Below are 21,280 nucleotides of genomic sequence, written 5' to 3' on the forward strand. Positions count from 1 at the left end.
AATTTTGCGAGTTTATTTGATTCCAATAGCCACTACCAAACATCACTCTACAATAAATGTCCAGCTCGTATAGTCACGTGATGTGATTTCCTGTCTTGCAGACATTTTTTGCTAACCTCTCCACAAGATTGGGATCGTTACAAATCTCAAAGTGATAGATGAGCTGTACTCGTTAAGATTTACTTTGATACTGCGGCGTAAAGCGGGTAATTGCAACTCGCATTTACGCTGACGTAGTCGAGAGACTTGATCTGCATCAGTCGTTTACGAGGCTCCTATCTCAAATATTTGTTGTGCTAAAAACCACTCCTTTTTTCCTGTAGTCTGATAGATAATTAGCAGGTATGTTTCTTCGATTGAATCCTATGTCTACTCATCGCTGTCATAAACTTCATACCTAGGTAATTATCGACGTCAAAAATCCAAAGACTTCCAGGCCGGCGCCATGTCTCGAGGCTTCTAACAATTGAAGAGCAAACACTAACTACTTCACAGTTTTTTGCACTTCAGTTGACAGTATCCAAGCAAATGTTGTTCAATTTAGCCAATTACAGCTCGCAAGATATGAGTGTTGAAATAAGGTAAGGAAAGTGCGAACCGTCACTCCTCACCTCAACCAAATGACGAGCCTCACCACGCCCGATTCTCCGGCTCAATCGACAACATATCAAAACTCACAATCAAAGCTCCCTAATCTTCCTATGCATATCCCGTCCTTACCAAAATCTGCACATCCGACGATCATACCAGAAACGGTCTAAAGCACACATTCATTCGGCTGTTCATATTTATCCGTCACGAACACTTCAACATAAAGACTCTCCCTCTCAAAATCCACAAGAATCCACCCAGACAATCCAAAAGTCCAACTGAAATGCCACCACCAGGCTCCCTTGCACCCCAATTTTCCTTCTGCGAAGCCACCAAATTCGAAGACACCCCAGACACCTGCACACTCTTCGACCCGTACCGCAAACGCATAATCCTCTTCCACAATAACAACTCGACCGAATGGCACACCTGTAGAGCCATTAATCAACGCTACGAACAGGAAGTGAAAGACGGACAGAACCTGGAGTTCTGGGCTGCGATTCTGTTCATCGCTGCAACGCTCATTACGACTTTCGCGTGCACACAAATCATGAATCGCCTGTATCGAAGTTGGCATCGTGGCAATGAGTGGAAGGAGAAAAGTGAGCCTGGGTTGTTGAAAGTGGATGAGTGGGGACCGAAGAGGCCTAGGGACCATGGGTTGAGGCCGTTGCTGATGGCAGTTGGGTGTGTGGTTGTCGTTATGGTGTTTACGATGGTATGGTTGCATCGAGGAAGAAGTTCGGTTTTGATAGTGCCAGAAACATGATTTCTCGGGTTTTCGTTTCGGTATAGCGATTAAAAGATAGCATGGAAATGCACAGCGAGCTCAAATTTCATCTTTGATCATTTTGGACTCTTACCACAACCGTTGAAGGAACAGTGATCTGATATATCGTCCGAGTATAACTTGTTGAATGTCATTTAGAACTACCTAAAGAGAAATTTTGTCGTCCTATTTTGAAGCTGCTGGAAAGAATGGCCATGAGATGAAGATGAGATACAAAATCTATCAGTTCCTCTATGTTCATCGTCAACATTGATCCGGACGCTTTCCCAATATCATTTTCTCATTGGCTAATAATCTATGAAGACAACAGCATCTCGCTAAGCAGGACCTAGCTGCCTAAATCGGTTGATCATCAGGCTTTTCTGATTGGTACGTGGGGTGCGAAGGTGGATTGACTCAGAAGCGGCACAGCTGTTGGTCGCATGTTGGTAACCTTGAATGCAAGTATTTAGACTGAAATCTGAAGAAAGCGTTTCCTAGATCCAACGACAAATAGCAGCTTGAGATAATTTTGCTACGCACAGTGCTGATACTGTGCGCCAAACCAGCTGTAACAACATGACAAAATGGACGAAGCGCAAGAAGACCAAGAAGCCAGTGGTCATCGAGGAGCCTGAAGAGCCCGTCTATCTCGCCGAGTATTCTGACACGACTCTGAGGGACAAATTGCTCGAAGACTGCCTTGTCACGAGATGTCAGGTGTATAATTGCACCATCAAGCGAACCAAATTCTCTGAGTCCGAAATCTACGAATGCATTTTCGCGGATTTGGGAGATGAGCCAGCTACAGATGCCAATGCTTTCGATGAGTGCAAGATTTACTCCTGTAACCCGATTCGGTATGCTACTATGGTCAAATGCGAAGTGAATGACTCGACATTCTCGTCCGGTGTGCCGGGCATGTTGAACAGCGTTCTGAAAAAAAGCAAATTCTTCAATTGTTGTTTATTAGACGATCCCTGGATCTCCTGGTCAGAGCTACATGAATGCGAGCTCTCTTGGCCATCTTATCCACCGAGCGAGATCAGAAAGGCTGGATTATATCACTGTAAAATCTACACCAGCTCTCTTGCGAATCCAGTTGCGAACGAATCAAGATTCAGGAACAGCAAGCTTTTCGGGCTCCCGGCAACAGAAGCGATGCCGGACCGTACCACATGTCGAACTCTGGACAGCAGTACCTTCGTTGAGTGCGATATTCGCCGCGTGGGCGTTACTCATAGTTTGTTTATAAAGTGTAAATTGAAGTATGCTGCGAATCGACGGTCGACATTTGCGAGATGTACAGTAAGACGGCCTGCTCTTACACCTCAGCCAGCAAATGACGTTGAAGTTTCCAGAGTGTTGGCGAACTTCCCTCAAAAGAATAGTAAGAATCAGAAAAAACCGAGTGTCGGATCGAAGATGTCATTGGAACATTTGCCCATGGAAATTCAGATGCGAATAGTACATTTTGCAGCGGCGACACTTGAATGGCAAGGTGTTACACCACCGCTAATAGCATCGTTACGAGGGCATCAACTTCTGTATCGCGCGGCACTAACAAGTTTCGCTCGGAAAAACTGGTTTATTGCAGATGCCCAGTTGAAAGCATTTGAAGCTGAAGATGATAAGATGTCATCCAAAGCATGGCACAGCTTGAGGAAGCTGGAAATACTGTAAGATAATTAGTTCATGACTCCATTATCCCTCTGGAAAAAGTGACCCTTGGAATTGACATATGGGTAGAAATGTTTGGAGATCCAATGAATGCACGTCACTCATAGAAATGGCTCCTTTACTTACTTCATTGGATCTAAATTTGGGTGCTACTATTGGGCGAGACATAGTCGGTGGGCCATCGGCAGAAATTCTTCCCAAAGTATTTGCGTCGGTAAAGAAGTTGAAATGTCTCTCGAGGCTTTCACTCATCAAATTCAGACCTGCCTACACCTTTCAGCATTCAAAGGCGCCCTATCACCCAGGAGCAGATGTACGGGGTGCGTTGGCGAGCTTTGTTCAAGATCTCGAGGAGGAGTGGCGGATCAAGTCATTATCAAAGGAAACGGAGGCTTTCCATACCTATACATGGAAAGCACCTGCCAGCTGTACGTTGAACTGAGAGGTCTATGATCATTAGTTTGATATGTACCACCAGATTGGACATAAGCACCGTTACCTGAATATGAATAATAGAGTATGGATTGAGTTTTGAGACTAATAAGAGTTTTAAATTCACTAGTCAGACATGCACCACCGACTCGGCCACTAATTTACTCTCCGTATTAGCGCGTAGATATAAGCAAACATAAAAGACGAAGTGAATTCGTCAAACTCATACAGTAAACCACAGAATCTCAGGAAATGGACGCGTGAAAAGCAGACCGCCTGCAATGCGGGACTGCGATCCCCAGTGGCTGACTCACAGTAAGTTTCGTGAATCTACTAGACTGCTACAAACAATTATGTTTAGCAATAGTGGTAGTGTCGGAATCCATTCACTTACTTGCCTAAACATGTAAGCTAGTCCTGATTAGGTAGTCATGTTGTGCAACACGAAGGATAACTGAGCCAGCCAGGCTCAGCTCTTCCTTAACCATCACTGTATTATACCATATTTGGTACCCCGCATATCACAACGAATTATCATGCCGTGCAAGCAATAGAAATTTACTTCGAATAACCCGACACCGGGAGATGACGCTTCGCAGTACCCAAAAGCAGGTGATCTGTAAAGAAACCATGGAGCCTACCAAGTACTCTGATACCATACTCAGGAACTTGTTACTGGAAACTTGCGTTGTTAGCAAATGTCAAGTACACAACTGTACGATCAAACGATCCAGATTCTCGGATTCCGAGGTACATCAATGTGTTTTTGTCCAGATGGGGGAAAACAAGAAAATCGAGGTTACGAATATCAACACCTTCACAGATTGCAAGATCTACTCTTGCGATTCGATCCGGCACGCTGTGATTGAGAACTCAGAGGTTCACGACTCGACAGTTTCCTCCGGTGGTTGGGGTGTCAGACATGTTGCTATTAGGAGGAGCAAGCTATTCAGTTGTCGCTTGCCAGAACACCCTATGGTATCGCGCTCAGATCTCCATGATTGTGTGCTGTTTTGGATCTCAGTGCTAGAGGGTTCAGGTGCAGGACTCGCAAACTGCAATGTCTATGACTCGTTGCTGGAAAATCCTCTAGTTCGGGATTCGAAGCTGAGGAATTGCAAAGTCGTTGGATTATCCGCAATACAACCTACAACCAATAGCCTCGACCGGTCAGTAGTCAGCAATCTGTTCATTGAGTGTGAAATCCGAAGAGTGGCTGTTAGCCGAGGTCTTTTCATAGAGTCCCATCTAAAGTACACCTCGATTCGCGATTCGTCTTTCACTAGATGCTCAGTACGGCGATGCAGTATAGCTCCAGCACCAGCAAAGAAGGCTGATGTCGTAGAAGCGCTGAGAAGCTTTCCTAGAAAGCAGGAAAAGGGCAGACCGCTCAAAGACGAGATGGAGAAGTCACTGACTCATCTTCCCTTGGAGATACAGATGAGAGTAGTCCAATTTGCGGCGGCATCACTACAATGGAACGGTATATCACCACCCCTGATTGTTGCATTACGCCCACATCCGCTCTTGTATAGAACGGCGTTGTCAGCCTTCGCCCAGACGAACTGGTATTCCACAGAGGCTATTTATGCAGGTGGTAGAAGATCCCTTCGCAAGACGCCAAAGTCGTTTCACACAGTGAGAAAGTTGGAGATACAGTGAGTTCTGTTCATCGCCTGCCGCACATAATTTGCCGCTAGAAACTAACGTCTCACAGAAATCTTTGGGTCTGGAAAGATTGCATTCGGCTCATTCAAAGGGTCCCCTCACTTACTTCACTAGAGCTGAGCATAGGTCACTTTGTTGATCACCGCCCGGAGAAGCTCCCTGACATATTTAACACCGTAAAAAGGTTGAAGTGCCTCAGGAAATTCTCGATCACCGAGTGCAGGTTGTTCCCCAGCAGTCTCCTCTATTATCAGTCCTATGCCCAGACACAAATCACGCGTAGAAAACTTGAAGCTTTTGTTCGTGCTGTGGATAAAGAGTGGAAGGTCCAGTCATCCTTCAAGGGAATGGAAGATTTCTGGGTGTTGACATGGAAGGCGCCTCCTGGGTGTACGTTGACATCAGGGTCGAAGGAAACCATGCTCGTGGAACAAAAGGTGTGGAAACTGAGAAGTTCAGGCTCATTAGTTTAATGTCCCGCAAAGGCGGAGATCAAGTACTTACCTAGCTATGATAAGAAGTGATGATCTAGTGCGCAGGAAAAGAAGGCACAGTAGAGTCCGCTTGACCACATGACGTTCATAAAATATTAAAACAATCTACTCCCCTGGAACACTCATAGCACTCCCCTTAAACCTCCTCGTCAAAATAAGCAACCCATCTTTACCCTGCGGATACGGCTTCATCCCCATTCCCTGTGCATAAAACCGCACCGGACCCTCTTTGTCATCACTATACAACAACGTCCCCCTCAATTCCGGCCACGACTCCAGATGTTCTTGGATGCAGCTCACAAGCCACTTCCCTAGGCCAGACGACTGATGAGCCGGTAAGATATAGACGTCTGTGAGATAAGCGAATGTAACTTGATCAGTGATGAGACGTGCGAATCCAATTTGTGCTTCAGGGTGTTAGATAGTTTCAGAGAAAGAGGAGGTAAGTAGTACGTTTATCTGGAGATGAAGTGTTGTACAAGCCGAAGCACAATGAATTTGATAGCATTCTCTTTAGACCATCTTCGGACATTGGTTTGGCCCAGTACATGAACTCGGAATCGAAAGCTGCTTGGATGGCCTGTGGTTGGATGAGTTCTGGTTTGGTTGATATGAGGAGGTTTGGACGTGTCCATTCGCGAGGGGGGAGGGAGGTCGACATTCTTCTGATGTTTGAGATGAAATTCGAGTATTTCAATGAGATCTTAGGCAAGTAATAAATTGAAAACATCTGATGGTGATAAATGGCGGTAATGAGTAGTTATATCGAGTGAGTGATTAGCATGAGTCATTCCTCGAAGCTTTGGACAGAAAACCCGAAATTCCGAACTTGAACCGGAGGGGTGTGTTAATGTCAATTGAGAAATCGTGTCACCAAAGCTGCAATATCTGATGTTTGTATGAACATCTAGCTACACCGTTGTATCACGGTAAGATCTTACGACCACGATGGTTGCTTTTTTTTGGGTTTTCTGTTTACTCGCATGATCGCCCTAGGGATAGGATGCTAGCATGTTGCTGGGCTGAATCTGCTGTTTAACATGTAAGTACTCAAGGATTGGGAGTCCACGAGTTCTGCCTATTGTTTCCCCACATCAATTAGCTTCCGATTGTAGTAAATAGGCCCAGCAAGGCTGACAGTAAGGCTAACTGTCTTTTGCGCTTCCTGTGGCCCGATTTCCTTCAACTCACGATGACTTTCCCAGTACCTCTCATTACCACAAGGGGATCATTTCGTCAGTCGCTTTCCTCAACAGAGTAAGATGGTTGTATCTCTTGTCCACACTGCTTCCCAATAATTAGATTTTGGCTTGAGCAATTTCCAGCCGCTTTGTGGGAGCCTGAAGGCCAGATCCTCCAGGCGTTCTGTAACAGGATGTGGTCGGTCAGTGATGAAACGAACGCTGCGAAGTTTAAGAAACTTCTTGAGGAACTCGAAAGGTTTCTTTCGGGTTTTTCCAGTATCGACTTCTTCTTCTGTCTCAAGAAAATCTGTATAATCATAAAGTTCGAGTGAGGTAATGCTATCTTGAGCAATTTCATTTCTTAATCAAAATTTAGGAGTTTTTCTGCAAGGATTTTCCTTCAGATACAAACTGTTGATGTAGAATATGTCAATTTCTGGCCGGATACTCACGCTCATGGGTTCCTTGTAGTTGGTAGATTGCTCTGCGGATTGTCTAGGGCATATCCGATGCAGGATTTTGTAATGGCGTAGTGTCTCTTGTCGGCTCTCCTGATTGATAAAAAGAGTGACGGGATGACTGGGTTTATGAGTTAAGCAGGGGCATTGGCGTGGAGGCTTCTTGTGTCGATTCTGTCGAACCAACCAAACGACGTTGGCCCGTAGCAGGTTCCGGAGATCGATTCTTCGTGGGGGCGGAAAGCAACAGCGGTAGATCTTGAGCCTGAGTTCTGTAGGAAATGTTTTAAAGTTTTGAAAGGATTGCGGAGAGTTTCTTTCCGAGAGAGGTTCCCGGAAGTGAGATGAATCATCGGAAAGGACGAGAGCAGAAAATACTGATAGTAAATCGGAATCAGGCTCGAATATAGAATCTGCCATTTCTGATAGGATTCTCAGACCTATTCTTGAGAGTCTAGATAGAAGTGGCTAGTCTTTGGAGGTAATGACTTTATATATTGTAGGCGAAGGTACCCAGAATATGAACCGCTGTGCGGCTTGAAGTGATTCAACAACCTATCAGCCACTTACTTAGTTTCATGTATTGGGCTGGGAAAGGTCAGATTCTTTCTGTTTCATAGTTCTGAGCTTAATTATTACCTGATATATCCCATGTTCGACCCTACCTGAGCATTAAACCCCTAACTTCCTAAGAGTCATGTCGCCCGTGAGGTAACAATGATACACTTCCGACTGCTTCTTGGGACTTCAACACTGGCAGATGAAGTATAGCAAAACTCTGGCAACTATGGGTTATATATTGGCTCTACTCATGATTTTGTTGCTATTGCAGATTGCAGAGCAAAGCTTGGGAAATGGTCGAGAAGCGACTTCAAAGACGCGCTTTCAAGATGCTCACGTGATCAGGCGCAAACCTAATTCCGAAGTCGCGTCGAATGGCTATTTTCAACACAAAGACCAAGATTATTACAATTATGCCTCCTGCACTCAAGCTCGAAAATGAGCAGAATCGAGTGCAGTGCTCTTCCCCCGAACACTCATCGACAACAATCGAAAATGCCCAAATTTCAACATACGACGGTCAATCGACCGCGAAACTCGTTTCCGTGCTCAGCGAGCTTGAAGCGCTCCCAGAGATCCGACCCATTCCATGGATTGAAGGCAAAGAGCTTCCTCCAGAGAAGTCGACAGAGAGCCTGCGAACCCAAACACGAGGTGGATATCTACTTTCAACTCGGGGAAATATACAAACCCCCCCATGTACAAGATGCGCCACGGGTGGTGGGCGTTTGAGTCTTTGTATTTCATTGGAGCCGTGGTTTCTCGGGGCATGCTCTACTTGTCAAATGCATTCAAGAGGACATACTTGTAGTCTCAGAACAGTTCATAAAGGTTCAACGCCCTCCAATTTTTAGGCAGACGGCTAACATGGGGTTTAGAAACACCTTCTGCCATAAAAGGTCGCCGCGACAGCATCAAACAACCACCTTCGAACAAACCTCAAGCTTCGAACGGCACAAAGCGCAAGCAATCTGAAATGGCAGATGTTGTAGAAAAATCTCCTATGCTCCCAAATGTACAAGATCCAATTGCTCTTGACTCGTCAATAAAACTCAGTCCCAATTCGTTCGATCCAAGTCAAATGATCACTCAGTTCCGTAACACTTACCAATCTCCGTATACATCCAATAATATTCAGCAACAGCCACAAAAGAACTTACAACCAGTATCACACACTTCCACATCACAGAAATCGTCACATACACCGTCCCTTAAGAAGAGTTTGGTCAATGTCGGAACGGGACAGTCGATGAACAATAATAATGGTGGGACAAAGTCACAACGGATTCTCTTGTCCCCAACGCCTCCTATCGCAAGTACAAATAATGCCCGCGCGCCAATTGCACCTACCGAGCGTTTATCAGACACCTTGTTTGATAATCTTCCTAGGAAAAAACAGAAACAAATATTTGGCATTATTGGTGGAATCCAAAGCGGCATCAGAATTGTACGTCAGCAGGCGGATCAGTTACAGAACCAGCTGGACCTCCTTCAATCCGCGTTAGGTATAGACTCTGAAGATGGCATAAATGATTGAGGTTCTGCACAACAGGAGTTCTAGCTGATCAACTCGCTCCGATCAGTTTTTAAAGAAACGCGTTAAAACTGTTCTCAGCGCAATCTCGCCAGGGATATGCAATACCTCTCGCTAACGGATATTCATGGTTACAACTGTCGAGCCGCTTGGTAGAGCTGCGTCACGTTGTCCAATGATGGCACATACCAGGATTCTGGATAAAATATCGGCAGAACCAACTCTCGGCTTTGCTGCTTCCTAACCCTGGCACGGCAGTTAAGTGGTTGAGATACCCCTCATCTGACAATCTTTATCAATAAGTCGCAATATATATGGGCTGAAGAATGCAGGGCCGTGCTAGTAATATCATGTAGTGGGACTACACGCGAAGACAGCACTTGCTGTTGGCCAGCTTCAATATTTATAGAATCGTTCCTCCTTTTCTTAGTGGCAAGCCAATTGTATCGACTTTAGAGAAAGCAACATTCGGACACCAGCAACATGCATTTCAGTTATTTCACCTCCTTAGTGGTATCTTACTTTTCCATGGCCAATGCCACAGCTAGTCTTCTTCCATTCGAGAAGATACAATTGAGAGCCGAAGAGCTAGCCTCGCTGGACGGAGCAGCTTCCTCGTTCTTATCTTTTGCTGATGTCTCTCCGCCAACTGTGAACACGAAAAGGTCTCGAAGCGGTGGTTGCAAGATATTTCCCGGAGATCCTGATTGGCCTTCCGACAGCGTATGGAATAATCTTAACGAAACACTTGGGGGTGCGTTAGAGAAGACTGTCCCACTGGCCGCAGTTTGCTACGCTGGACCATATTATGTTCGTACCTTGCCGTCAGCTGGAACTTGATTTACTGATACGATGCAGAACGAAACTCAATGTGCATATGTGACGGCTAATTGGTTTGACTCCGGTCTTCAGTGCGTAGAGATATTTATTCCTACACCTTTTTGAAATTTAGGGCTCTAGAAACCTCTCTAGCATTTTTAACAGCTTTGATCCTGTCGCTAAAATGTTTTTTATTCGAATCAAGCTGATATATAAGAATAGTGTATCTCATCCAAGTTCGATGCTCAGTCCGCTGTACCAGGGCAACACCTGTCTGCCGCCCAATATCGCAGCTCCAAACTCGAACTGTACACTTGGTGGATATCCGTCGTATGTTGTCAAGGCAAGAACGGTCAGGGAAGTACAATTGGGAATCAATTTTGCACGAAATGCAAACATCCGATTGGTGATCAAAAATACTGGGCACGAGTTTTCTGGGAGGTCCGGAGGAGCTGGGTCACTGAGCATTTGGACCCACCAACTTAATGCGCTTCAGTATATCCCACGCTATGTCGATGAAGTAATGCCATATATTGGACCGTCATTCAGAGGTGGTTCCGGTGTTCTTGCTAGGGATCTTTATAAAGCTGCTGATGAAAAGGGCCTGGTCGTCGTCGGTGGCGAAGGCCAGGATGTTGGGATTTTAGGAGGATATATACAAGGCGGAGGACACTCGCCACTATCTTCTATATATGGGGTTGCTGCCGACCAGGTTTTGGAGATGCAGGTTATCACGGCAGATGGCAGATTTAAGGTCGCTTCGAGCACAGAGAATACAGATCTCTTCTGGGCCCTGAGAGGAGGAGGTGGTTCGACTTTTGCTGTCGTAACTTCTGTCACCGTACGCGCCCATCCAGCAATGCAGATGACCTCCGTACGCTTTACATTTTCAGCCTCATCTCAAAAGAATTTTGAAGCTGCAGTAAAGGCCTATTGGAAGCGTTTCATCCCTTATAGCGACGCCGGGACCTACTCATATTTCTTCATAATTCCAACACCTCCAGTCTCAACTTTCATGATGCTTGGCTTCGTCGCGCCTAACAAAACTGTTGCGGAAACAACCGCCTTGCTCAAACCTTGGTTTGATGAACTTCATTCGTTGAATATTACTTTCGATCCCGTATTTAAGAACTACGTGAAAGTAGGCGAAGGACTCATCGACACATTTCCCACCGAGTCTGTCCAGACCGATGCTGCAATCGGATCTCGACTTTTTCCTCGCTCGGCATGGGAAAACCCAGGCTCGGCACTCTTTGAGAAGACTTGGGCGACGTGGTCAGCTTCCATGGCGTCAGGAGTGCTCATATCCTTCAACATCCGCGCTCCAAACGTGTGGAAGCTTGATAATGCTGTCCTCCCAGCTTGGCGGGAAACTGTGTTACATACCATACAAGGCGCAGGCTGGGAAGCTGGTGCTTCTGCTGAGGCGATGAAGAATGCGCGAGCGGACTTGAGCGTTAGACAACTGAAGTGGAAACAAGCTACGCCTGGTGCTGGTTCTTATTTGGGCGAGGGCGATATTGAGGAGGTTGACTGGCAGGAGTCATTCTTTGGTAAGAATTATCCGAGGTTGTTGAAGATCAAGAACAAGTACGACCCAGATGGATTGTTCTGGACGAAAAGAGCTGTAGGTAGTGAGGGTAGGCATGTGAGGAGCAATAGTGCTATTCCAAATGAGAATGGTAGACTATGCTGGGATTGAGGAGGAGCTTGGTTAAGCAAATGACAACTGGGTTGGAGGGAAATTGACCATTCATGCACGTCAGTCTCCAGTCATTTCTCACCATTAGTCTCTGTTGGCAAGCCAGTTTCTACGCTCATTCAACATTCCTCTTGTTGCAGAAAGAGCACGACCACACAAGAGACCTTAACCTTACATATAAACTATATCACGTGATAATAAATAATCCCCTAGATCCGAAATGTCCGATGTCAACAAGATGTCACTCCCCAACTATGGCGCTTCTAGTACAATTAGATTCATCAACTGCGCCTTTGTGTCATTTCACCTTGAAGTTATTCACAAATTCAATCCCTCGGATATTCTTGGATCTCGGACATCTGCAGTCGGTGTCCGTGGTACAAATACCCCGCGTAACTGTTGACATCATGACTTCTGGAACGTCATTCCACAGACGGACTTATACAACGACAGCTGATTGAAATAGAAGGGCTTCTCATACTACTCTCACAATAGCTTCAATATTCACATCGAATTAAGGGAAACAATTTAACAATCTTCACGATGGGAGTTTCACTATCAACAGCCCGCTGGCTCGCACCTCTCTCCTTCGGAATCGACTTCGCAGCACAACAATATGGATTACTATCTACACCAAGCATGAAAGATGTCCACGATGCGAACCTCTCCTTCTGGTCTCCCCAGCCATTCTTCATCGGAGGATTCTTCTTTCCGCAACAATTGATCCAGTTGGCATGGTTATATCGCTTATACAAGCTTGACCCAAGAAAATCCGACAAGGACCGCAAGGAGGTGGAAACTATCGTTGATTTTGTACCGTATTATGCTGTCGGGAATTTGTGCATTGCTAGTAAGATACTTCTCCGGGATGTAAAAGGAGTAATACTGACAAACATACAGCATGGATGGTATTCTGGAACTCCTCCAACCTCAAAACCTCCAACATCTTCGTCGTAATCAACTCCTTAACCCAACTCTACTACATCTTCGCTCGCCAACCTCCTATGAACACCAAATCCACCTCCTCAGTCCTCACGCATATCGTCTCCAAAACCTTCGCCGGAATCGGTGTTCTAGATCTTTTACACAACGGCTCCGTCGCGTATTTCAACCACGAAGGCCCATCTATGGCGGTCAAAGTCGTGACGGGTTTGATCTTTGGAGGCCTGGCGAGCGGAAGCGATTGGATCTTTGGAGGGTGTTTGGTGTATGATCTTATTGCGTTGACGGTGGGACAGAGGCAGATTGGTCAGGCGGGGTGGAGTAATCTGCTGGGTGTGTTTGCGGTCGCAACGGCGGGGATTGTTACGGCGAAGAATTGGATTAGGTAGGTCTGTTGGCGCTCCTGAGGTTCTGAGGTATGGGTTCTTGATGTAAAAAGTGTATGTTTACTGATTTTTCGTTTGGTAGACCACCGTATGTTAAGCATGATGTTGTTGGATATGAAGAGGTCACTTCTACTGAGGATATTGTATGATAGATATATCGGGAGAAAAGCGGAGTTAGCCATGATATCGGTCTTTGAAACGGTAAAGCGCACCTCTATTCACGATTTGTAAACTAGGTTACTATTTTAATGTGTTTGGAAATTTCTTCTTCTGTTTTAGGAAAGGACGTCGCTAAGTGTTCGCGGAGCATTATGTCTGGATGAGGTTAAAGTTGAGTATCTGTGTACTTCGTATTTCTCTGGTCTATTTCTTGTTATGAAATAGAATCTTCGAGCTGCTACATCCTCATCTGCGTCTAGACAGGTTTCTCATCTCCACTTACATGCTAATCGACTCAGCCAGCACCAAACGATGAAGTTTCCCTTGCATCTCCTCCTCCTAACCCTTACCATCCTCAGTGCATCCACAACCGTCACCTCCTCCAAACTCCCTCCTCCCAAACACCCCTCCATCAAACTATCATCCCAAGACGCCCCCCAGTACGCCTCAGAAGAATACCCCGCCGCCTGGATCGGCCACATTCTCTACCCTCCCCTCCCAACCGACATCTTCACCTGGGTCTTCGGCTCCTTCGTCGTCCCCAACGTAACCGCCTTCCCTTACGGCGCCGACGGCCACAACCTCCTCTTCGCCTGGGTCGGTCTCGACAACGGTCCGCAGATCGTGCAGGCGGGGATTTATTTCTCGATTCACAAACGTGGCAATGGAACGTCTGTTACTAGTGTTGGGTTCGCGGAGTGGCTGCCAGATTTCGCGGAGAAGGATGATAACCAAGAGTTTCCGTTCGAGGTGGTTGATCAAGTTACGGTGCTAGTACAAGTTGAGAGTCCCGTGACAGCGACATGTACACTTGGGAATGTTCGCACTGGAAAGCAGTGGGTGAAGACGATTAAGGCACCGGATGCGGGGAGCTGGGTTAGGGGAGCGCAGGTGGAGTGGGTTGTTGAGGAGCAGATCCCGCCTGGGATGCAAGTCGCGGATTTCAAAATGTTCAAGTGGTCGAATTGTAGGGCGGGGATTGCTGGTAGGAAGGGATACGTGGATTTGGAGAATGCGATGCCGCGGAATGATAGGGTTGGGGGGTCGATTAGGACGGCTGTTGTTAAGAAGGGGAGGGGCGAGTTTGATGTTGTGTTTAAGAAATTGGGGTGCCTGTTGATCCTATTGGGGAGGTTGTTGGCGCTTTTGGATAGGGAGGTGGGGGCTTGGTTGGAGTTTCTTCAATGAGTTTGGAATTTTTGGTTAGGTTTTTACATATATGTTGAATGTTGTTTAGGAAAGTAGTTTTGAAAACAAAGAAATATTGATTCAAAAGAGTCTGGTCGCTAAACACTTCCTTGGTGAACGGCTCTCCTATTTTTCAAGATGTCAAGACAATTGCTTGGATGTGTCTAAGCAGAGCGCAGTTTTATTTTGCTCGATCGAGTTACTGAACACAATAAGGTGCTGTCCTTCTTGAATTTCCGAAAGCTAAAAAACTGACAGCAAGACAAGATCTTTTTCTAAATTCCCCTCACTATATGATAAGCTCTTGTCGAGTCTTTGCACAAATGAAACATATTCATTGTCGGGTCCAGAGCTACTAAACACCAGAATATAAATGTAGCTTTCTGTATTTCGAAATCACATTTTATGAACCTTCTTGGAAGTTGGAGGGCAATAGGGGGATTTGAGGGGAAAAGCAAGAATGAGAAAAAGATTATATTGAGATATCTAAAGTAAGTAAAGTGAATAGAGTTCGTACGCAGTGAATATATAACATAAATCCAAGTCGAAAGAAGATCATTCGTGTTTTCAGGTTAATATATTTATACCTAGCATTCTCACCTCCCACCCACACCAAAGCTCGGCACTTCTCATTGAATCTGCCTCTACAATCGATAGCATCGGTAGTCATCGGCACTTTGTTTCAATGATGTAACTTTCCTTCTTTTATCGAATTGACATTGGTTTTCATAATCTCCGTCGAGGCCCGCACCACGGGAACTAATCGTCTAGTCTCGCTTCCCCTCAGCTTTAGCAGTGCCGAACCGTACTTGAACATATAGATTGGTCGAGGCTCAGCGGGCAAGGATCTAGCCTACTCTTCGCCCATAGATTCGGGTTTCTTGATGAGCGGTCGTCATGGGATTTGGAGGTGATTAATGTCGATTTAAATCATGCTGTAGAGTGCATCGTCAGAATTTACTCACATGAATTGAATAAATTAATTCAAAATGGATGGAAGCCCTGGAATTGATGTTCTAGAGAATCTTCATTCGGCAATTTGGTATGAGTTGAAAAATGCTGATGGATTTGTTCAGCATACTTCTCACGTTGTGAACCGGCATCCATGCAACCGTAAAAAGGATTCTATGGCTTCATCTCGGTTTACCAACCATTAGACTATTTGAGCGAGCTTATCAATCGTTTTAGATGGAGATAGTGCGATGACTTCCTCACACATCACAATCCGAATCGCTTGTTTCTGGTCATCATTCGACAACGTTCTGCTTCCCACTTCACCTTCATCACAGTCATCTCTTTTCTAACAACGACACTTTTCAGTCAGTTCATAGCCGACAATACCTATCTTTACCAGTTTCTCTCCTTCCAAACAACCCTCGCCTCAAATCAGCACCCAAACCAAAAATGTATTCCCACTCCACCATCATCCTCTTATCCCTTACAACCACCTCTCTCTCCGCCGCCCCCGGATTGCACACGATCAACTGAGAATTCCCTCTCTCAGAGTCCCTACACAAACAAAAGCAATCTCAACATCACAAAAACAAGATATCGAAGACAAATGGCCGTTCTTCAAACCCTGCGACTTCTTCCCCGGACATCGACAGTGTAATCTGAATAGGGACAATATGCACACGATCTCGGGTAGTGAACTCTGGACTGTCACAAAAACGGATTTGAAATTGCAAGATCGCGACGTTGATGTTGTGGTTGCGATTGAGGGGTCCGAGACCAGGGGGATAGAAGGACGAAAGGTACCATCCCTTCGTGCTCTGAAAGTCAGACGGGGTTTAGAGCCTCGCGATGAAGACGACGACAACACGTTCATCCGTCTCAAAGGAACCGACACCTGGTTTCCTTATTCGGTAAAAGATAACAAAGTGAAGTTCAATGGAAAGGTAAGAATGACGGGAAACAGTCGTTTTCATTTAAAAGTCTTGCTGATACGTCTTAGCTTGTCGATATCCAGGATGCGTTTAATGTCGGAGATGTCAAGTTTGGGGATGTGGAGTTTGATCATTTGTTTGATGTTAGGATCGGGGATGTTTAGGGGACGGGTTCTCTGGTATGGGGAAGGGGGAAAGGGGGACTTCTTTGTGTATTCAAGTATTGGCGGCGAAGGTGAGAGTTATCATAAATAACTAAGATTGAACACATTGAGTTTCGGTTCTATATTTTGCACATATAGCTAACAAATCTGGCAGTTTCACGTAGTATGAATAAATTACCAGTCTTTTGTCAAGCAGCGTATTGACAGTGTTGAGTCCAGTTGAATTGAGTAAAGTCCAATCCTTAAAGATGAATTAGACAAAGTAGAGCTCCTCAGTTGAGACCATTTGAACATACACTCAATGCACTTAGCACCGTATACATTTCCATGTTCTCAGAAATACCGAAAGGTCCTCAGTCGATCTGTAGTATAGCTGGCAAAAAGCTCTAATGGCAGAAATATATTTCTATTTGTCGACTGGTCACGCTCCATCCGAAATTCCAGTCTATAACTTCCACGGACAACATGTAAGACAAATCCCAAAGCGACTTATATTCCTTCATCTCTCGATGACCAAGAATTCAATTTCCCAGTATTGCCAGATGGTCTATGTAGCAAACCACAATTTTATTCCCTACTTTGTATTTAGTTTTCCTCTGCTTGTGCTTCCCACTCCATGAAATTCCGTAGAAGTACCTCGGAATCAAAGAATCAGCTACATTGACAAGGCAAAAACGATCTGCAAACTCCCAGAACAATCTCACTGAGTAAATCAACCACCAAGACATAAATTCCTCATATGAACAGACAAATTTACTACATCCCCTCCGAGCCCTCAAGACACTTCCTCGGTATCCGTCACACACCTTAGAAGAAGCAAAGTTCTCTTGGTTTAAAAGCCCATTCATGATAAGGGGTAAAGGTCTTTTTTCCTCCGGATTTACCAATTTGAAAAGAATTATTGTTATTTGGAGCTAGTGAGAATAATATGAATCTCGGAATTTTCAATGTCTGAAGCTCTTCAAAGACCTCAAGCAATCTCAAGATGCTCTGATCTCTGTCACAGAAGAGTATGAGAGTTAGGGGAGTAGATATCCAAGAAGCTTGCAGGAAGACAGGATACTCAGATCTCAAAGACCCAGGTCTTGGTCCGGGTGCTTACCATGGAGTTAATGTTAAATGTATAGACTTGTTTGAATGGAGTAGATTATGGTGGGCATTGATTTACTACTTACGTGTATTCTTAACAGTTTCCCAGTAAACCTCTCCCACAAGGGCAGATTAAATCACCATCCCAAAACTCAATAACCTCAACCAAATTTCCTCTTCCATCACAAACGATAGAATCCATCTCCTCTACCTCCCACAAACCGACTTTCCACTTCGAGCTCCCACCCAAGCGTCCCAATGACCTCCCTACCAGCACGCCCGATACCAAACCACCCAACAAAACGGCCAACAAAAAGCAAATAAAACAAACATACACGCAGTACATTGTGCAACGAGATTTGGCCGCTCGTCCGTATCCACGGGCCCAACGATCTGCATAATCTCGCATCCCATCCAGCGCATTCAAAGTCTGGTATCAAACACTCGTCTACACAATTCCATCCCACAGGTATAATACATCCCTCAGCCCATAACTGCGCTACTAGGGTCATTCGCTATAAACTAACCCTAGCATATGCAACCCCAATGTGCCATGACCCGAAAAAAGAGAAACGATGGGAATCTCCATATTACAGCGTCCCCCGTCGTCATACCGCGAATATATTCCCACTGGCTAAACACAAGTCCTCTCAGATGAAAAAAAGGAAGGGAAGGGAAGGGACATGCATATTCCCACGTGCCCCCCTTTGCGACGGGGAGGGAGTTGTGTTCGGCAGGGAAATGCCTAAATGGAAAGGTGAGGCATATTGGGAACCAACCACATGTGCAGTTTACCCAGACCGATGTTATGGGCCTAAATGCACGGTGGGAGTACCACGGAGGAGGTACGTATCAGGAAGCTTACGCATGGTTGTGCGATTGCACGTGGTGGAGGAAGAGAGATGGTGTTGCTAGTGAAGGAATGGAATGTTCCATGATTGACCTCAAGAAGGTTCGCTCGTACACAGAGGAAGGGCGGTGGAAGGTCGAGGTGCGTATTCCACGTTTTGCACACGCGGTGAGGGAATACGTTCCATGAGCAGGAAGGAAGCGTGAGGGAGAAAGAAAAATCCTATCGCACGTTTTCCCCCACGTCCTGGAACCCCGCTCCCACCGGGAAGGATTTAAGGGAGGCAGGTATGGGAGAGCTGTGCGTGCGTGGGTACATGATGATACCTTCCAGCGGCCATCATTCTGCAAGTGCGCATCATGTTGGGAGGTGGCCTCGGGAGGATTTCTAGGCGTGTTGGCTCCTGAGGATTCTGGATCGAGAACCTGGATGGTAAGTTGTAGGTAAGCTTGAATGGCTGACCGACTGAGTAATCCAAGTACATATGTATTTCCGCGTCACTGGACAAGATATACCATTGTGATGGACAGCTGAATGACTGTACAACTACAAAGCATCTTACGAATCAACATCTTACACGCAGGAAGCAAGGTCAATGGAGTGAGAATAAGATAAGGTGATTTTTCCACCAGTGAATATGTGACCGTAGTAGCGCCAGAGCAACTGTGCGATGAAGCTTTCCCAAGATTAACGAGGCGGTCAGAGATGAGGAAATCGTGTAACAATACCATTCTGTGTCTGTGGCCTCGTTCATAGACCGATCGGAAAGGTAATTAATATTTTCCCCAAGGCAACGAGAATTGAGATCGCGCCGCTGACTCGCATGCTGGATTTGCAAGTGGTTGTCGCGTGGCAAGAAGGGATACACATAACCGAATTTACCCTATGCGAGCCCCTGTGTGTAGAGTCGCAGTACCACACTTCCCCTCAACTCGGTAGAAGTGCAATTGGACCGGCACTCCAAGGGAGCGGAAAACGTGAAGGAAAGAGGAAAGAGGTAGGGTGGACAGCGGCTACTGCCATGCGATGGAATTCAAGGTTAAGGATGTCTTGGACCAGTCTATGCACGTTGCGAACCAGGGAACTTCAGGCCGGCAATTCGATTTCCCTCCCGCGAGCGGACGTGTGGTAATATATTCTCGCGAACCAGAATAGGGGGAGTGTCGTATTGCTTCATAGACGCGGGTGCTTAAATGCTCCCAAGCAGCCATAACGAACAATCAATTGCCAACGGCAGCTCCGTTGTCGTGCTGTCATTGATACTGAGCAGAGAAATGGGAATTCAGCTTCAGGCATACGCTTGTCTTGCAGATATATTCCGTCAATTATCAATTAACGGCTCGGCAGTCCCAGTCATAGCACCACCATTATGAAATAACGCCAAAGGAGATGCAAGTTGCAACCAGAATGAGAGATTTACGCACCCACGTTAGAAATAAGGTTGAGCAGCTGCAAGGCTGGAATGATTCACAAGCGGGAAAGCCACCAGGATTCATACGCTGGAGGATGATGGTTTCAAACACGATCAACAAGGTCAAAGTGCCTTCAAACACACGTGGTTTTCTCGTTGCAGAAATGTCAGCATTCTAGCCATTTGACCGACAAGACTTTCATTAGAAATGATGCAGCAAAGTGTTATTACGTTCGGTTGGCGGATGAGTCTGCAAACTGAGCGGGAAGCGCAAAATTATCCAGACGCGCGAAATGCGTGCCAGTTTCAGAGCAATATTAGCCGGTGAGAATGTGTCTGTTTGCTTGACGCCTATTCGTATACGCTCACCAGACGTGTTGAGTTGGATGTAAGGACGGCCTTACAATGATCTGCATATGTCCAACTCAAGTAGTTTATGCGTCCCGTCTTCTTCAAGCATCTGTAGAGGCGGTGACAAGGTGTTGATTGATTAGCCTTTCGAAATGTCCAGAAATAGCTGCACATTTCCCAACGACAACCAAACAACATAGGGAGAGACTCGGCAGATGCTAGGAAGCTTCAGAACGTGCCACAGCATTAGCATGCTTGGAGAGTTGCATCGATGAGTTGGAAGGCAAAAGCGTCGACGTGCAGAAACTAACCCCTTCAGCTAGCCAGAATAAAGTCACAACGAAGACGGAAATTTGATGATACTGTTGAGGAGCCACGACAGGGCACTCTTCAATTCAAGCGATGGTCCATGACCCCACACGGAAATTTTCACGTCGCTATGTATGGAACGGAAGGATTTAATTCTCCGAATTGAATGTTGTGTATTGGCTGGCCGGTTTATAGAGCCTCTTATCATGAGCTGCCAGCGTGATGGTGTGAGACAATTCGAGCTGTGAGAAGTGTACGTGATTTTGATGACGATGCAGGCTGAACGACTCTAGTGAAAGCCTGTGCCTTTGAATGCCGTGATATCGCCAGCTAGGATTGGAGCTGAGCAGCAGGCGTAACACCAAGCGAGGTATGGAGATTTGCTAAGCATGTCTACGACGCCATAGAGCCAATGAACATGTACGCATAACCGCAGTGGTTGAAACCTTACGCCTCGAAGCACATAAGATTCTACACACCCTTTCGAATCGCTAATGAATGGCACCTCGGGGCGTGCAGTGAGAACTTAATCGGATGGTCATTAGGATGATTCCATCGGTGGGGTTGTTTTCAATACACCGCCTTCCTGCAAGGCGATTCAGTGATCGTATAAGCGATGAACCAGAGCGAAGCAATTTGACATTTTGACACGG

At 45.8% G+C, this 21,280-nt stretch overlaps 8 protein-coding genes across 8 annotated transcripts; 6 read left to right on the top strand and 2 right to left on the bottom strand.

The window, feature by feature from the left end:
• Nucleotides 1–757: 757 nt before the first annotated feature.
• GLAREA_11435 (uncharacterized protein) lies at nucleotides 758–1,168 on the bottom strand (the record flags this gene model as incomplete). Its single annotated transcript, XM_008089578.1, has 1 exon — nucleotides 758–1,168. The coding sequence occupies one exon, from the start codon at nucleotides 1,166–1,168 to the stop codon at nucleotides 758–760; it is 411 nt and encodes a 136-aa protein (XP_008087769.1).
• A 771-nt stretch (nucleotides 1,169–1,939) lies between these two features.
• GLAREA_11436 (Pentapeptide repeat-like protein) lies at nucleotides 1,940–3,482 on the top strand (the record flags this gene model as incomplete). Its single annotated transcript, XM_008089579.1, has 2 exons — nucleotides 1,940–3,039; nucleotides 3,110–3,482. 2 exons carry the CDS (start codon nucleotides 1,940–1,942, stop codon nucleotides 3,480–3,482), a joined length of 1,473 nt encoding a protein of 490 aa, XP_008087770.1.
• Nucleotides 3,483–4,102: 620 nt separating this feature from the next.
• On the top strand, nucleotides 4,103–5,613 carry GLAREA_11437 (uncharacterized protein; the record flags this gene model as incomplete). Its single annotated transcript, XM_008089580.1, has 2 exons — nucleotides 4,103–5,130; nucleotides 5,190–5,613. 2 exons carry the CDS (start codon nucleotides 4,103–4,105, stop codon nucleotides 5,611–5,613), a joined length of 1,452 nt encoding a protein of 483 aa, XP_008087771.1.
• A 126-nt stretch (nucleotides 5,614–5,739) lies between these two features.
• GLAREA_11438 (Acyl-CoA N-acyltransferases (Nat)) lies at nucleotides 5,740–6,295 on the bottom strand (the record flags this gene model as incomplete). Its single annotated transcript, XM_008089581.1, has 2 exons — nucleotides 5,740–6,041; nucleotides 6,088–6,295. The coding sequence occupies 2 exons, from the start codon at nucleotides 6,293–6,295 to the stop codon at nucleotides 5,740–5,742; spliced, it is 510 nt and encodes a 169-aa protein (XP_008087772.1).
• A 1,916-nt stretch (nucleotides 6,296–8,211) lies between these two features.
• GLAREA_11439 (uncharacterized protein) lies at nucleotides 8,212–9,374 on the top strand (the record flags this gene model as incomplete). The annotated part of the gene is made up of 2 exons (XM_008089582.1): nucleotides 8,212–8,563; nucleotides 8,716–9,374. 2 exons carry the CDS (start codon nucleotides 8,212–8,214, stop codon nucleotides 9,372–9,374), a joined length of 1,011 nt encoding a protein of 336 aa, XP_008087773.1.
• A 525-nt stretch (nucleotides 9,375–9,899) lies between these two features.
• Nucleotides 9,900–11,892, top strand: GLAREA_11440 (FAD-binding protein; the record flags this gene model as incomplete). Its single annotated transcript, XM_008089583.1, has 3 exons — nucleotides 9,900–10,181; nucleotides 10,230–10,282; nucleotides 10,413–11,892. The coding sequence occupies 3 exons, from the start codon at nucleotides 9,900–9,902 to the stop codon at nucleotides 11,890–11,892; spliced, it is 1,815 nt and encodes a 604-aa protein (XP_008087774.1).
• A 543-nt stretch (nucleotides 11,893–12,435) lies between these two features.
• GLAREA_11441 (Concanavalin A-like lectins/glucanase) lies at nucleotides 12,436–14,567 on the top strand (the record flags this gene model as incomplete). Its single annotated transcript, XM_008089584.1, has 4 exons — nucleotides 12,436–12,742; nucleotides 12,793–13,219; nucleotides 13,303–13,363; nucleotides 13,683–14,567. The coding sequence occupies 4 exons, from the start codon at nucleotides 12,436–12,438 to the stop codon at nucleotides 14,565–14,567; spliced, it is 1,680 nt and encodes a 559-aa protein (XP_008087775.1).
• Nucleotides 14,568–16,195: 1,628 nt separating this feature from the next.
• On the top strand, nucleotides 16,196–16,617 carry GLAREA_11442 (uncharacterized protein; the record flags this gene model as incomplete). The annotated part of the gene is made up of 2 exons (XM_008089585.1): nucleotides 16,196–16,465; nucleotides 16,522–16,617. The coding sequence occupies 2 exons, from the start codon at nucleotides 16,196–16,198 to the stop codon at nucleotides 16,615–16,617; spliced, it is 366 nt and encodes a 121-aa protein (XP_008087776.1).
• Between the last annotated feature and the right edge of the window lie 4,663 nt (nucleotides 16,618–21,280).

Source organism: Glarea lozoyensis, assembly GCF_000409485.1.
Source record: "Glarea lozoyensis ATCC 20868 chromosome Unknown GLAREA8, whole genome shotgun sequence".
In the NCBI taxonomy this organism is placed as follows: Eukaryota; Fungi; Ascomycota; class Leotiomycetes; order Helotiales; family Helotiaceae; genus Glarea; species Glarea lozoyensis.